This window comes from Sinohyriopsis cumingii, chromosome 3 (genome assembly GCF_028554795.1).
Source record: "Sinohyriopsis cumingii isolate HCF-2022 chromosome 3, ASM2855479v2, whole genome shotgun sequence".
Taxonomy (NCBI): Eukaryota; Metazoa; Mollusca; class Bivalvia; order Unionida; family Unionidae; genus Sinohyriopsis; species Sinohyriopsis cumingii.
This window is the reverse complement of record NC_142963.1, coordinates 53,056,600-53,072,629: the sequence shown is the minus strand read 5'-3', so window position 1 is coordinate 53,072,629 and position 16,030 is coordinate 53,056,600. Positions and strand designations below refer to the sequence as shown.

General features: G+C 34.1%; 1 protein-coding gene across 1 annotated transcript in view; it reads left to right on the top strand.

Moving 5' to 3' along the window:
• LOC149802870 (fatty acid synthase-like) overlaps positions 1-16,030 on the top strand; it is a 134,921-nt gene that overhangs the window by 6,910 nt on the left and 111,981 nt on the right. The window contains exons 5-7 of the mRNA XM_089952315.1: positions 4,779-4,979; positions 7,086-7,208; positions 14,060-14,290. Coding sequence (XP_089808441.1) covers positions 4,779-4,979; positions 7,086-7,208; positions 14,060-14,290 — 555 coding nt within the window. The remainder of the gene's footprint in view (positions 1-4,778; positions 4,980-7,085; positions 7,209-14,059; positions 14,291-16,030) is intronic.

The following is a 16,030-nucleotide window of genomic DNA, read 5'->3' as shown; positions in this document are numbered from 1 at the left end:
GTTTAACACCATTTTTCAGCACATGATAGGCTATACATGGTGGCTAGTATTAATGGTGGAGGAAGAACCCGGGAAAACCCTGTAAAGAACTTCCAACCCACAAGAAGCTACCTGCAAGCTTTCTCACATACCCACATTGGCTGAATCCATGACTCGAACCCACGCAGGCAGAGGTGAGATGGTAGTGATCCATAACGGAGAGCGCTTTAGACCACTCGACCACTCAAGGCCCTCTACAGTGAATGACCATATTGTAAAACTAGATATAAACACTACACTAGAGAATGACCTTATTCTGAAGCCAGATAGAAACACTACAGTGAATGATCATATTTTAAAGCCAGATATAAATACTACAATGAATGACCATATTTTAAAGCCAGATATAAATACTACAATGAATGACCATATTGTAAAATTAGGTATTAACACTACAGTGAATGACCATATTGTAAAATTAGGTATTAACACTACAGTGAATGATCATGTTGTAAAGCCAGATATAAATACTACAATGAATGACCATATTGTAAAGCCAGATATAAATACTACAGGGAATGATCATGATGTAAAGCCACTGGCCCATGATAAACACTACAGAAAATGATCATATTGTAAAGCCAGGTATAAATACTTAAATTACCAATCACATTGTAAAATTAGATATAAACGCTACAGTGAATGACCATATTTTAAAACTAGATATAATACTACAGTGAATATTGACCTCATTGTAAAGTCAGATATAAACACTATAGCGAATGATCATATTGTAAATCCAAATATGAACACTACTGTAGTGAATGACCATATTGTAAAGCCGGATATAAACAATTCAGACCTATACCCCTTGGTAACATGATTATTGAGTCAAGTCAACAGGTAGACTGCAGATTGTTCCCAAATGAGATACAAAAAATAGAGGGAAAAAGTTGTCCTGTTACTGGTTTTGTTTGGTTGATAAGGTTTTTCTTGCCAAAGACTGTAATTCAAACTTATGTAATTTTGACAAACCACCATTATAGTGCCAGTCATCCAAATTGGTCTCAAGACCGGTTATGCTTTACCAGTTTTCTGCTGTGGGTGATAACAATGGCATCAGCAGTATCAAGAGTTTATATCAGTTATATAGAAGCCTTTCATCTTATACTTTAGTGTAGTATTACATAGAACATGTGCACCAATGAAGGTGCATGGGACTTGATTCTTTAAGTGCATCATTGTAGTTAAACCATGAATGCCATTGTATAAACTGGCATTGACAGATGTCAAACTTCATTTTATCTTCAACACTATTGTTCCTTATTCCATCATAACTTAACATGTGTATGGATCCTAAGGTGTACAATACCACCATGCTAAAACTAAATTACTCATTTTTTCCCCCCACATTTCATGAACTATTTTAACTTTTTATATGCCCATGAATAAAGGGAGCATATTGTTACGACATTGTCAATACAGGTGTACACAATTTACAGCTGCCAAATTTTGTGGATGGCTTGCAATTGGTATAAGGAAGAAACCTATATCATGCTCCAAAGCTCATAAGTCAAGGTCATTGGGATTAAATGAAGTGGGTATGTGAGAAAGCTTGCAAGTAGCTTCCTGTGAGTTCATGGTTCTTACTGGGTCCTCTCCCACCCCCCTCCAGAGTTTTTCCTCCACCATTTATACTGGCTGCCATATATGGCCTATCAGGTGCTAAAAACAGCATTTTAACTAACGGTATAAACAACAGCTAAAGGAGGTGAAAAATAGTTCCCTCACAAGAACTCTAATTCTTCTCCATCTATAGGTACCAAACCTTGTGGATGGCATGCTCTTGGGGTAGGGTTGCTGTTGGTGATAAACACTCATCAGACAATAGATTATTTGATTGACAATATCTAGAGTGATTTTATTTTGTTTTGTTTGAACATTACCATGTGACAGCCCAATTTACACTGATTGGTCAGATACATAAACTGGTACAGCCCACTTCATTTGAAGTTGGGTAAATCAGAGATGCAGGTCAAAAACAGAAATTATTACATTTTGTTGCCTGGAATGAAAATATGTAAGCACTCTTTAAAGATTTGTCTAATTCATTATCATTGTCTCTGCTTCTTTGAATCTGGATTTTATTCCTACATAAAATGCAAAATATTTCTTTAGTCGGAACAGTAAAATTAGGAACAGTATGGAAGTGGGATTAATTTGTTGAAGCAAATGTTGTGAGAAAGGGATTAAATCTTTGAGGAAATTTGAACAAAAGTATTATCCAGTCTCTAATGATGGAATCTCTTACCACAAATGACACCTGCATCACCTTCAAGCCGCTAATGAAGGGGAGAGAGCAAAGTCTGACACTAAAAGGTTTACTGTATTCTTATGTGCAATGGAGCTCACTTGTAACAGCTGGCTTTTGAAAAATGTGTAAAATTCCACATTATGATGGTGATAAGATTGGTAATATACAGACAGAAACTTTGTGTATGTTTTAATTTAATATCTGTGTCATTGTGATAATACAAGTGTGCACATGTGTCTGTGTATGTATATGTAGCGATAATTTGTGACAATGTCAAGTCTGTTAGCAAATTTTGATTTTGGAAGTGTATTTAATAGTTCAAAGAAAATATTTTATTTTCCTTGATTAGTATTTGAATTTCCAGTCATTTTTCAATAGCATGTACACGTAGATAACTTATTCTCAGTTATAAAATCTGCCTTGTATAGGTCACATACATTTACACCCACCCACCCTTTGGAGTGTGTTATATATATCAGTCTTAATGACTTGGGATTAAAACAGTGTGGTATATACATCAGTCTTAGTGACCCTGGCATAAAACAGTGTAGTTTATACATCAGTCTTAGTGACTTGGGAATGAAACAGTGTAGTATAATTACATCAGTCTTAGTGACTTGGGAATAAAACAGTGTGGTATATACATCAGTCTTAGTGACTTGAGAATAAAATAGTGTGGTATAAACATCAGTCTTAGTGACTTGGGAATAAAACAGTGTGGTATATACATCAGTCTTAGTGACTTGGGAATAAAACAGTGTGGTATATACATCAGTCTTAGTGACTTGGGAATAAAACAGTGTAGCATATACACATCAGTCTTAGTGACCTGGGCGTAAAACTAGCTGTTACTACATGTCCGAATCAGTTGGCGGAAGTAGTTTATCTTATGTAAATGGAATAAAAAATTTGCTAATATAATTATAACTCACTTAAAAAGAAAACTTTTTATATAAATTTCCCCAACAATCTAAATTTCTGGACACATTGTGTATGCAAATATACGTGATGGAGACTTTGGTTTTCTTAAACAAGTGGATTTTGATAAAGCTTCATAAAATGGTGAGTCATTGGAATCTGCAATTAAAAATTTTGTGTGTGCTTATTTATAGGCATGCTTGGTTTTATTCTGAAAATTAATTTTGTACTTTATAGCTGCTTCAAGATTACATGCAAAATACGTCATCTTATTGGCCCTGTCCTATTTTATCTTATTGTACCTCTTGTATTGTATCTATTGTATTGTACCTGTTGTATTGTACCTGTTGTGTTGTACCTTTCCTATTGTTCCTATCCTATTGTACCTATCATATTGTATTGTACCTATCATATTGTACCTGTTGTGTTGTACCTTTCCTATTGCTCCTATCCTCTTGTACCTATCATATTGTATTGTACCTGTTGTATTGTACCTTTCCTATTGTTCCTATCCTATTGTACCTATCATATTGTTCCTATCTTAATATACTTTGTATAACTGCAATGCTTGAAATAGCATGGCAAGGCTTTTCATATTTTTTTTTCAGCCAGATTTTAAATATGAATACATGAAAACTAGATACTGGCTTAAAAATCCAATCGCAGAACCACAAATCCAGATTTTGCAGTCACATAATGTGCCAACAGACCTGGGTCTATGCAGCTAGGAGCAGTGAGTAGAACAAAAAAAAAAGACTCTTATCTGCTGGCAAATTATGCAGTGCAAGATTAGAGTTTGCAGTTTTATTAGACTTGTAATCAATTATATGCAGTGACAGATTAGAGAATGTTGTTTGCAGTTTTATTAAACTTGTAATCAATTATATGCAGTGACAGATTAGAGAATGTTGTTTGCAGTTTTATTAGACTTGTAATCAATTATATGAAGTGACAGATTAGAATGTTGTTTGCAGTTTTTTAGACTTGTAATCAATTATATTCAGTGACATATTAGAGAATGTTGTTTGCAGTTTTATTAGTCTTGTAATCAATTATATGCAGTGACAGATTAGAAAATGTTGTTTGCAGTTTTATTAGACTTGTAATCAATTATATGCAGTGACAGATTAGAGAATGTTGTTTGCAGTTTTATTAGACTTGTAATCAATTATATGCAGTGACAGATTAGAGAATGTTTGCAGTTTTAGGCAAATTATGCAGTGACAGATTAGAGAATGTTTGCAGTTTTTTAAAACTTGTAATCAATCATATGCAGTGGAATCTGGGATCTTTAAGATAAAGAGCCAGTAATAAATGTTAATGATATTTTGTTTTGGATTTGTTTCTCTGTATAAAGTTTGAACTAATTTAAGAGTTGATGTATATGTATTGGTCTATCTGGAAATAATGTTGTAGTTTTGAACTTTGTATATGAAGGCAACTGTTCAATTAAACAGTAGGTAGTAGACGGAAATGCTTTCATTACAGAAAGTAATATCCAGTACAATTTTAATGACTTGGCATTGTTATTCTAAATGAGATGATTTACAAGTCCTTTTACTTTTAGGGCCCAGCTACGCAATGCAGGGAAGTGATGCAGCCAGTGCTCTGGCCCTGGATCATGCATTGCATAGCATGCACAATGATAACTGTGAGGCTGCTCTTGTGGGTGGAGTTAACCTGTGCCTGAAGCAGACATCAGACATACAGTATCTAAAGCTGGGTGTTCTGTCATCAGATGGGAACTGTAAACCTTTTGATTCTTCAGGTAAATTATATCAAATTTAACAAGTTTAAGAACTTAAAATGTTGATAGAGTAACCATTTCAACAGAAAATGGTGAATGAGAAAAGAGTTAAACCTGAATGGTATACAGAAACAAAAGTTTTCTTTACAGAAATAGAATAGTTTACATGAAGTTGGGCAGTTTAATTTAAGGATCAGTTTAGTTGTTGTCATATATTGCTTTATTTCTTGTAAAATGGTGACTTGAAGAAAAAAATGTCACCATAAATTACAATTTTAAATTTAAAAAAATAACAAAATAATTAAGAAAATGGACAGGAAGTGTTCATTCCAGAAATGTAAAAAGTAGGGCTCAATGACCTCAACCAGAATCAGATATGGGTTCCTTTAGAATAAATAGGTAACAAATATCCTTTGTGTGTGTGTGTTTGTGTGTGATCTGGATTATTAACAATAATTATAGGTTACTGCATTTGTATGGGAAAATATTAATGAGTTTTTGATGGAATACTGCATGAATTTGTGAGTGCAGTATATCCTTCCGACAAAACGAGTTCATATTTTCCCATACAAATGCAGTAACCTTTTTATTATATGCCCATTTTATTCTACCTAAGGTTTAATTATATAAACAAAATACACTACAAGAAACAATGTAAATGAATGAATGCCATATTCCAAACTAAATACACAAGCGCAGATTTGACATTACAAAATGACATCATTATTAATGTGCACATTGCTCTGCCCAGATAAATTTGAACTTAGGCGCGTGCTCGACATAACTTTCAAAAGAAAATGGTGTGTCTAGTTAAAATTGAAATTTGCAGTTATATTGTGAATGAATGCACATTGCAACAATTTTTCCATTTGATCTGTAATGAATATATTTTGGTATTTTGTTTCGATTCAACGGAAGTTTGTGATTTTGGACTGGATTCATCTGTGCAAATTATACATGAAATACATCGGATTGAAGTGGCGTGGGAGAAGCGTGTTTACGTCTGCAAATGTGTTTCTGTTTCTGGCACTGAATGTTTGAAATCATAACGTGGGAAAATATGAATATGAAGTCTTTCAATTGCAATCATCACAAGGACACTATGGAATTTGATGCTTATTTCATTTTGAGTACAGTAAGGATTGGATAAACTTCCCTGGGTTTTGTCTTTTCATCTTTCTCTCTCAAACTTATTTACATTTAGTTGGAAATGGCACATAGCATTTTAATTTCTTAACCCCTTGATTGACTTCTGTCATGCTTGAATCGTTATGATGCTTAAAGATGATTCATTTAAGGTCATAGGTTTAGCAGTAGTGCATTGGCTCTAGCCTTGTTTTCTCATTCTGCTTTTTATCCGTCAATAGCAACTATGTACTTTAAATTGGGTCCTAATCAAAAATCAGTAAAAGATTTGTCAGCCAGTAAAACGGATTGTCATGTGCTTCACTGGCAAGAAGCTTACTGTTCAGCAAGCCAGCTTTGGAGTACCTTCTCAGTTCAGATAGATATGAAATCCACTATAGGGATCTTTTATCTGTATTTTAGGGGAACTTTTTATGTGCCCTAAATTCTGTATGGATGCAATGTTCCTGAAACAAGGATTAAAAATGGTCAGTGGCACAGCCCAGAATTCACATGGGACATGGATCATTTGTCAGTCCACCCAAATTTCTTGACATTGGAGCTAAGAAGTACCTTTTTGTTGGAAGATATTAAAGTGGACTTGTCCATCAAAACCAAAAATATTGATTTATTTTTCTGATACACACCAATACATAGATTTCTTGATTAGTGTATAGCATATATACCAGATGTATCTGACTTTGAACTCTATTTGTAACATGCTGAAGAGATTCATGTGTCAAACGTTATTGTCCCATCTGTCAGTGACAAGATGTGGGTATATCTTTTTCAGTGGAAATGGTGGCAGCAACAATGTTAAGGTGCAGTTTTCCAGTTTCTGAAAGTGACACATCTTCATCAGTAACTTTACTAGAATATTCCTATATTACAGTTTTTATCATGCTATTCTACATGTTCTTGTCTCAGCAGTGTACAAATCACAATGTGTTCACAAGCAAGGAACAGCATTCCATGTAACTCTTACATTGCATGTTTTTACAGCCAATGGATACTGCAGAAGTGATGGCGTGGTTGCGTTACTGCTACAAAAGAGATCACAGGCCAAGAGAATTTATGCCACCATTCTGAACACCAAGAATATTACTGGTCAAAACCAGGGAACAGGTAAATCTTTGACTTGGAAAATGGGATCTGTGGTATTCTCTTTCTACTGATAACAAGACAAAGGAACTGAGTAATTTATTTTTGACAGCACCACCTGTCAGAACCAGAAATCTGTTGTAATTGATGAGGCAAAGGTTGTCAAAACAGGTGACTCCAAATGATTCTGAATATCAATAAGATCCCAAACTTCTCCCAATTCTGTTGTTATCCTTTGGAATATTTCACTGGATGGGGTCAGGGATTAAGGATACATGATTTTTATGTGTACTTTTTATACTTTAATAATTTGTATAATTTACTTTGTAATTGGGATGTTTATGATTCAATATGTCCTTTGTCTTTCAAGCGCTGTTGCTTCCTTGGTTATGTTTCTGGTTGGGGACCATATTCAAGAGGTAGACACTTACTAATATAAACCCTACACAGAGATTGTCTTGTTGTGATGTCCCTCTGTCTGTCTGTTTCCTATTTTGTTCCTGCACAATAATTCTCCAAAATAATGTCACTCCACCATCAGTCAGAACAAAACTTTCTAAATGGAAATAATATTTGAAGCCTCTTGACTTCACTGTTGAAAAGTCAATGGTCAGGGTCACTTAAAAAAGGAAGAAAAATGGTTTGTGGATAAAAACTTTAGTTCTACATTAGAGACCTGAATTAAAAACTTGTAGGTGGCTTTCACTTGAAGTAAGGTAGTCTGTGGATTGGGGGACCAAAAGCCAAAGGTTAAGGTCATGTGCTCAAAAATGAAAAATAGTTTCTGCACAAAAACTTTGCTTCTTGCCCATTGACCTTGTAGATGGTCCTGTGTGGGAGAAAGTTGTATGCTTGTGCATTAGTAATCTTTAAATAGAGAAAGGATATTATTCTTGCATCTTGAGGAACAAACAAAATTTGCACTTGATTTTAAACTGCACTAGTTGTAAACTAGAAGAGCTTGTGTGATGAACCTTTGTCCATCATTCATTGTCCATTAGAACATGTTTATTTTTGCTACTTCTCCTAATTACTAGGCTACTCCTCAACAGATGGTCATATTGGCATTGGGTTTTCACTTACGATGTCTACTTGATCCTAATAAAAAATATCCTTTCAGACATTCAAAATGGTCACCTTAGCGGTCATCTTGAAATTTTTTGAAGGCAACTCCTCTTGAATGCATGTTTATGTTAACATGGTGTTGCATCCTAGAATTCTTGTGATTATTTGGTTCTATGTAATATTAGTTCTAATGAAAATGATGCCCATCTGACCTCCAACAATACACCATAGCCATCACAAAAATGTTGTCACTGCAATGGTATGAATGGAGGGAATCAGTTAAACACCTTGCAATTTTTAACTGGTGATGAATAAAAATGGTGTAGATAATGACCACCAACATATCTGCTCTTTTTGTCACGAAGTTTTTATCTGATTGACCTTGGAGTGAAGTTAAAGGTCATTGCTTGCACTCTTTTCTTTTGAGCTTATTGTACATTTACAATTGCATTTTGATCAGACTTTGTATTTATGTGCACTTAAAAAAGTTGATAGTCAGCACTTGAACATTGATTTTAAGCTTAATCGTTGTATTAGTTTAAACTGTAGTCAGTTGTAAGTACAAAAACCAAAAAGGTATGAATGGATTTTTTTCATTAAACCCAGTTTGTGGATATCTTAAATGATGTCACTTCAGTAATATTCTCCTGAAAATATATTTGCATTGACATTGTCTGAGATGGGTTCAGTGATCTTTGATCAATAATATCCAGTTAAAGGTCAAAGGCCATCATGAAGAAATTTGCACATCTTGTGAAAATGTTAGCTGCAACAAAAGAGAATAGTTTTGTTCCCAAATTGGAGATTGTCAAGAGATGGTTTTAGTAATCAGCCATTAAAAGGATGAAAATGTTCATGGCCATTCTAATAAGAAAAATAATGCTATTTGCACAGAAAGTTTAGTTCAAGATCTCATTGAGACCCATCGGTCAATAATAATCCAAGTCAGCCATGCCTTACAAGTGTCTACATTGAGGACTTTTAAACATGACATGATGAGTAATTATGATGATTAAGACTGCATGCACCTGTAAATGGTATGCACCTGTAAACGGCATGCACCTGTAAATGACATGCACCTGTAAATGGCATGCACCTGTAAACGGCATAATTTTGTTTATTGCCTGTAAAATTTTACAATGTATGTCTTACATCTGTTGTTAGTAGCTACACATATTCAGGTAGCATGCCAGGATGTATTAAATATTTTTATTGGTACATATACTGTATGTTTTACCTAAATTGTCAGAAGCTATATTCAATAAATGTCATAACATTCAAAAGATATTCATTATATTAAATGATGAAAAGTTGAGCAAGGTACGAGGTGCAAAACAAAATGTCGATCCTGAGGATGTTCGACTTAAATTGTCATGAAACTGCATATGCAACAATTGTCATGAAAAGAGAAATTAGGACATACAGTAAATGAAATAACAATTTGTTTGAGTATGCACATTGTCCAGGTATTAAATAAAAACAGCTGTTGGCTGTAAGCTTAATGTGCGTATTGAAGGTTAAAGTTCAATCTTCAAATCTGATTAAATGGTTTGTGTTAGTTATTTTATTCCATGTACATGTTGGACATTTTGGTAACTGTTGCAGTATTAATTGGGGTATTATGACCCAATTAAATGCCTATTTTGAATGTAACAACACATATTTACCCATCATATGGTACCAACCAATCTCATGGGGGTATATTTCTTGAACTGGTCCATTTGGTCCATAAACAACACTGTACTTTGTGTTTGGAAAGCACAAGCTTTGATGCATCAAAAGATGATGTTATGGTAATATCATATGTTTTTTGACACACAATCCTTTTGTACACATTTGATTCTCAGTTATTACATATTAAGAACAGAAATACAATCTGCACCAGCAATACTACAGTACATACCTAAAATAGATAATCAGTTTGTTGTTAGGTGTATCATTATTGTGTGTAATTTCTGTTCAAGACTGTACATTTTAGTGATCATCTATGAACAAGATATATTATGGCTAAATTTTTGTCCATGGGTATAATTTCTACTTTAAAGATATTGCATAGGATCTATAAATAGGTGTTGTAAAGTTTCTAATAATAAAACATGTTTACAAGTTTAGAGGTTTTTCCCATTTGATAGGTTGGTCAGGTGAGTTCTTAGAAAAATTTATTTCTTACTGGATGGGTCATTCAGGTGGGTTCTTTCATGATGTCGGGTATTTGCAAAATGTCATGAAGTAAGAGGAATTTGCATCTTAGGAAAGAACATGTGTATATAAAGAGAGAACTGAGCGATTAATTCATTCTTATTTTGGATTCTTATTTTATATGTTATGATACTATCAGTCTGCATATGTATTTAAAGGTTTTTCTTGTTTCTGTTACATAATTTATGAGCAAAGAGTCATAATATTGTATAATTCAAGTATCAGGGCTCCCTGGGTGGCAAGTGGTCTAAGGACCTCGATTTTACTGATCACTGATATCTAACCTCTGTCTGCATGGGTTTGACTATTGGATTGGCCTATGTGGGTATATGAGTAAGCTTGACAGTATATTCCCATTAGAGGGTGCTTCTTCCAGGATTTTTCAAAGTTCTTCCTCCAGTAGATATACTGGCCCCCATGTATACATTATACTGTGCTGACAAATGACGTTAAACCCGTAAAACCAAACCAATTAAGTGCCAGTGTCACTGATACTTGCCAAGCTTTGTCATAGACTGGAAGAGCTTATGGAATGGCCTGTTGTTAGTCTCTCCATTAGCAAAAGTTTGTTATTGATGGTCCTCAAAAACTTCTTGGAGGATTGGCAGGAAAATTGACAAATGCTCATTCCAAAGTTTAGTTGATTCTAAATTAAATTGGTGCCACCAAGACAACCAATATGGCCACCACAGTGGACACAATGAAAATCTTGTCACTACTGATTTTGGTTGGCTGGTGATATCAACATGCAATTTTGCCTAAAAGTCTTCTTATGATGTCTAGTGGGTTTTAAACAAAATTGGTAATTTGACATCCAATATGGTCTCCATAGTGGCCATCTTACCAGTCTTGTCACAACTCCTCCTGAACAGAAAGTCACGTTAATTGTGATTTTCATCAAAAGATTTTTCTTATTAATACATGTCTTGAATGGAAAGTCTTTTTGACTTGTGGTTGCTGCTGAAACCTTATGATGTCTAGTTTGTTTGAAATGAAAATGATGGTAATCCAGCTTTCAAAATCGCTCTTCCAGGTAATCAGAAAGTCATATCAACAGATCAACATGGGGTTTGTCTAAAAGACTTCTTACAGTATCTGGTTGGTCTTAAATACTGATGATCTTGGATCCAGTGTGGCAATTACCACAATGGTCATCTTGAAATTTTCTTGTAGCTAATGAATGAAACCTCATACTATCAAAAGGTTTCACAAAAATCTTAAGGATGATTCTTGTATACTAATAAGGGCTGCCTTATGGTCCCATTTCTTTTAGCAGACTCGAGATATGCATTTAAAATTTTCCAATCAAAAGACTGTATAACCTGCCTGCTGATATTTGTCATTCTTCAATTCACTTAACAAACATTACATTGGAACTGTAAATTTACCTGATTATCCCTACTGAGTCATCTTGATAGTAAAAAAAAGCTTGGCAGAGCAGATGGATTATTTGTGGTAGCAACAGGTGTGTATTCCTTCCTTAGATTAATTGTTTGGATGGTTGATAACACATATTGATAGAGACCGATGAATACAATATATGCTGTTTTTGCTTAAATCAAACAAAGATTCATCTGCCAGGGTAATGTATAGATAGGATCAATTGGTCTAGTAATCCAAGCTGAATGTTTTTAATCACTATTTCATGCATTTTTATAGATAAAGGAATTCAGTATTAGATATTTTTGTTTACTGTATCATTTCTTTACATTGCTGTTTGTATTGATGGTGGTTTGCAAGTATAAATAGCAATGCCATTTTTTTGTGATAGGACTACATAAATCAATTGCAAAAGATTCAATCCTTTAGAACAGAAATGAAATTCAGCATGACAGTAAATAAAGGCATCATATTGCAGCACTTTTATTTGAACAACACCAAGTAGCCAAAAGTGATGTGCTCTGAATGAAGCTGGATATAGTTTTTTTGACAGTACTAGGTCTCTTGATGAAGACCTGTGCTAAAAGAGCAACAACACAACTACTGTCACTACAATTCCAAACAAGATGTTTACAAAATATTTGCAGACTCACATTTTTTATTTAAATTATACACAAACTAAAGTAATAATAATTTTGAAAACGAGGCTCATTTCCAGTGATGTAGAAATAAAATTTATTAAATAAAATGAATTTATGACACTTCTTGTCAAAAGACATTTTAATCTGAATAAATAAACTCTGGAGCAACTTTTAATATATTCCAGAGTTGGGAACGGTTCTAATAATAATTATAATAATAATCATCATCATACAATAATCCATGCTTTTCAAAGGAAATTATAATTAAATCTTTTGAGGGAAATTAAAAATTCTCCAAATGATCATTTTGCATTTAATAAAATCCAATTGTAAGGGATAGGGGCTTCAGAATTTTCTTGCTTGAATCATCTTTGATGTATATTTGATCCTACATGAGAACATTGCAAATCTTGCATCCAGTTTGACCACCTGGTGTTTGTAGCACAAGGTATTTGAAACAAAGAAATGGTTTTGTCTTGTATTCCTGGAAATTATTTTCAGCCAGAAAAGCTTCAGTACTTTCAAGAGACTTGTGTTGGAATAGATTTTAGCAATTTCCTTTCAGCTACTGACTCAAGTTTTCTTTACATTTTGTAACAGTTTTGATTTATTAAAAAGAATAATTTATAAAGCTGTTCATTTAACAGGAGTGACATGGATATTATTTACTATCTCCAATGTTAATGAAGCCGTAATGATATTTTTCCAGTCTTGAGGGATTGCACTGATCTAGCTGACTTTCATACAAGTGGTTTTTATACCACATCTTTCTGCAAGACTATTAATTGTTTGAATTCACAATTCACATCTCTAATATCATTTTATTTACAAAATATTCTTTTTCTGTATCATTTCTAAAACCAGACATTTTTGCCAAGCATTTTGACAAGTTTATTAAACTACACAGGCTTTGAAGGTACATTACTTGGGTGTGTTTTGGAATCCCTTTGTACGTCTCTCCAAACTGAGAGAACAGTTGTCATTTCTGTTTTCTTTTCTTCTTACAAATAATAGTTGGAAGTTGAAATGAAATTGTTTCCCAAAAAAGTGTACAGGGGATCTTTTCTCAAGTCAAATATTGTTCAGTGAATATTTGGATATAATAGGATGTTTTGATGCATGGTTGAGTAGTTATACAAGTGTACTTGTGCATTATAAAAGATATTTTTACAAGAAAAAGGTTTTACTTAATTTTTTTACAAAGTTGTATTAGTTTTCCAGGATAGCTGCTATACTTGGTTATCATATATATATATATATATATATATATATATATATATATATATATATATATATATATATATATATATATATTATTGGTTATCACTGGCAGGTCTGGGTCTGCAAACATAGACCCTGATCTGCAAGAGCATCAAGTTACGGCAGGTCAGAATCTGTTGTTTGCAATTTGACTGGACTTACAAGCAAGTATGTACAGTATGTACAGTTTTCAGTGCATCTCCTAGACTTAAACAAGTTTTGCGTTACATTCAGTAAAATTTTGCCACATTTGGCAGACATGTTCAAGTAAAGATAAAGTATAAGCAGGACAAAGAGTTTACTAATATCTTGTTACATTTACTTGCACAGGTCCAGCTTATCCCTCTGTGTCACTCCAGATGCAGCTTTTGTCCGAAATCTATCAAGAAGCAGGTGTAGACCACACCTATGTTGAGTACATTGAGGCTAATGCCATTGGTCACAAGATGCTTGATGCACAGGAAGTCTTGGCTCTGTCAAAGGTGTTCTGCAGAAAATCAGGGTCTCGCCTTCTGATTGGTTCTGTGAAATCAAACCTCGGTCATCTGGAAGCAGCATCGGGTTTGTATAATTGCGAATTGACAAATTTGCAAAATATAAACTAAAGTGTGGTTATAAACACCTGAAAATTACTTTCAAAATTTGCATATTTATTTTTAGCTCTACTGATCATAGACCAGAAGAGTTTGAGATGGCCTGTTGTCCGACATCCAATATGGCTTCCAAAGTTTCCATCTTGAAAATCTTGCTATTCCTCTTGATTGGATGGTGATATAAATATGGGGGCTTTCACTGAAAGATTTCATATGAGGTCTGAATAAAAATGGTACCAATCTGGCGTCCAGTATGGCCATCCTGGCAGCCATCCTGGAAATTTTGTTACTGCTACCAGAGTGGAACATGATACTGACAGAAGACATTTTACCAGATGACTGCTTATGGTGCCTTCTTAATCCTAAATGAAAATGGTTCTGCATGAATATCAACTATCTCTTTACCTTCAGCTGCCACATATATGTGACCCTAAAAATAGCCTTGTAACCCCAGAAATGTATATAAAAGCTGCTAATAATAATCTCTCTGTCCTGGCTGGCGCATACATGCATTCCGGCCAAGGGTTGATACCCCCGAGACACACATACATGTTTCATATTAAAGCTTTGCATTCTTTTTTTAAATATTTACCCAATGAAAATATTCATTACATAAAATGATGAAAGTATTCTATTAGTAGTTTTACAGCATATATTCAGGAAATTCTATTGAAAATGAGGTCATTTGTGAAAGTAAAACAAATGGCAACATTCATGTATTCCAACGATGATTTTGACAAAAGTTTTGAAGGCTTTGAAAGTGATGACATTGCAAATGACATTGATTTTAATCAGATTCAAGATGAAGGATCAGACATTAGTATAAGTCTTATTTTGACACCTGACATTTCAGATTTATCTGAATCTGAGGATGAAATGCATGATCAAATCTGGTTGGAACATGAGGCTGGTAAACGTGGACAACTTTACAGCAGTTTCATTGTCAGCATTTCTTTTAGAAGAAAATGCAAGGGAGATAGAGAACTTTTGACATTTTTTCCCCAAAGAAATATTCCAGTTACTGGTAGAGAAACAAACAGATATGCTGGAAAACAAATTGGCAAGAAGCCTGATCCCAAGTGGTCACCTACTTCAGTTGCAAAAATTAATGCATTTCTTGGAATACATATCATTTTTAGTGTAATGCAAATTCCAAAATAAAAGATTGCTTGGAAAATGGGTAACTTTTATGCAGTATTCCAGATGTAATGACAAGAGAATGATTCAAGAAGCTGTTAAGATATTTTCATGTTAACGTGACTAACAACCTTCCATGGAGACAACCTGGAGATGACAAGTTGTGTCATATTAGACCAGTTCTAAACACTGTCCTTACAAGGTGTCTTGAAAATTATAATCCAACCAAGGATCAAGCTGCTGATGAGGGTATGATAGCGTTTAAAGGCAGATTATCTTTTATACAGTACTTGACAGCAAAGCCTACCAAATTTGGTATAAAAGTATGGGAGAGGGCCAGTCCTGCGAATGGCTATGTTCATGAATTTCAAGTATATTGTGGACTTGAAGAAGGTCGAGGCACTGAACATGGCCTAGGATCCCAAGTTGTGACAGACTTGACAAGAAGACTTGTTGGCAAGAACCACCATGTTTACATGGATAATTATTTTTCAAGTCCAGCCCTATTTCAATCTTTGAAAACCAACAAAATATACTGCTGCACTGGAACTGTACATGCAGATAGGAGATA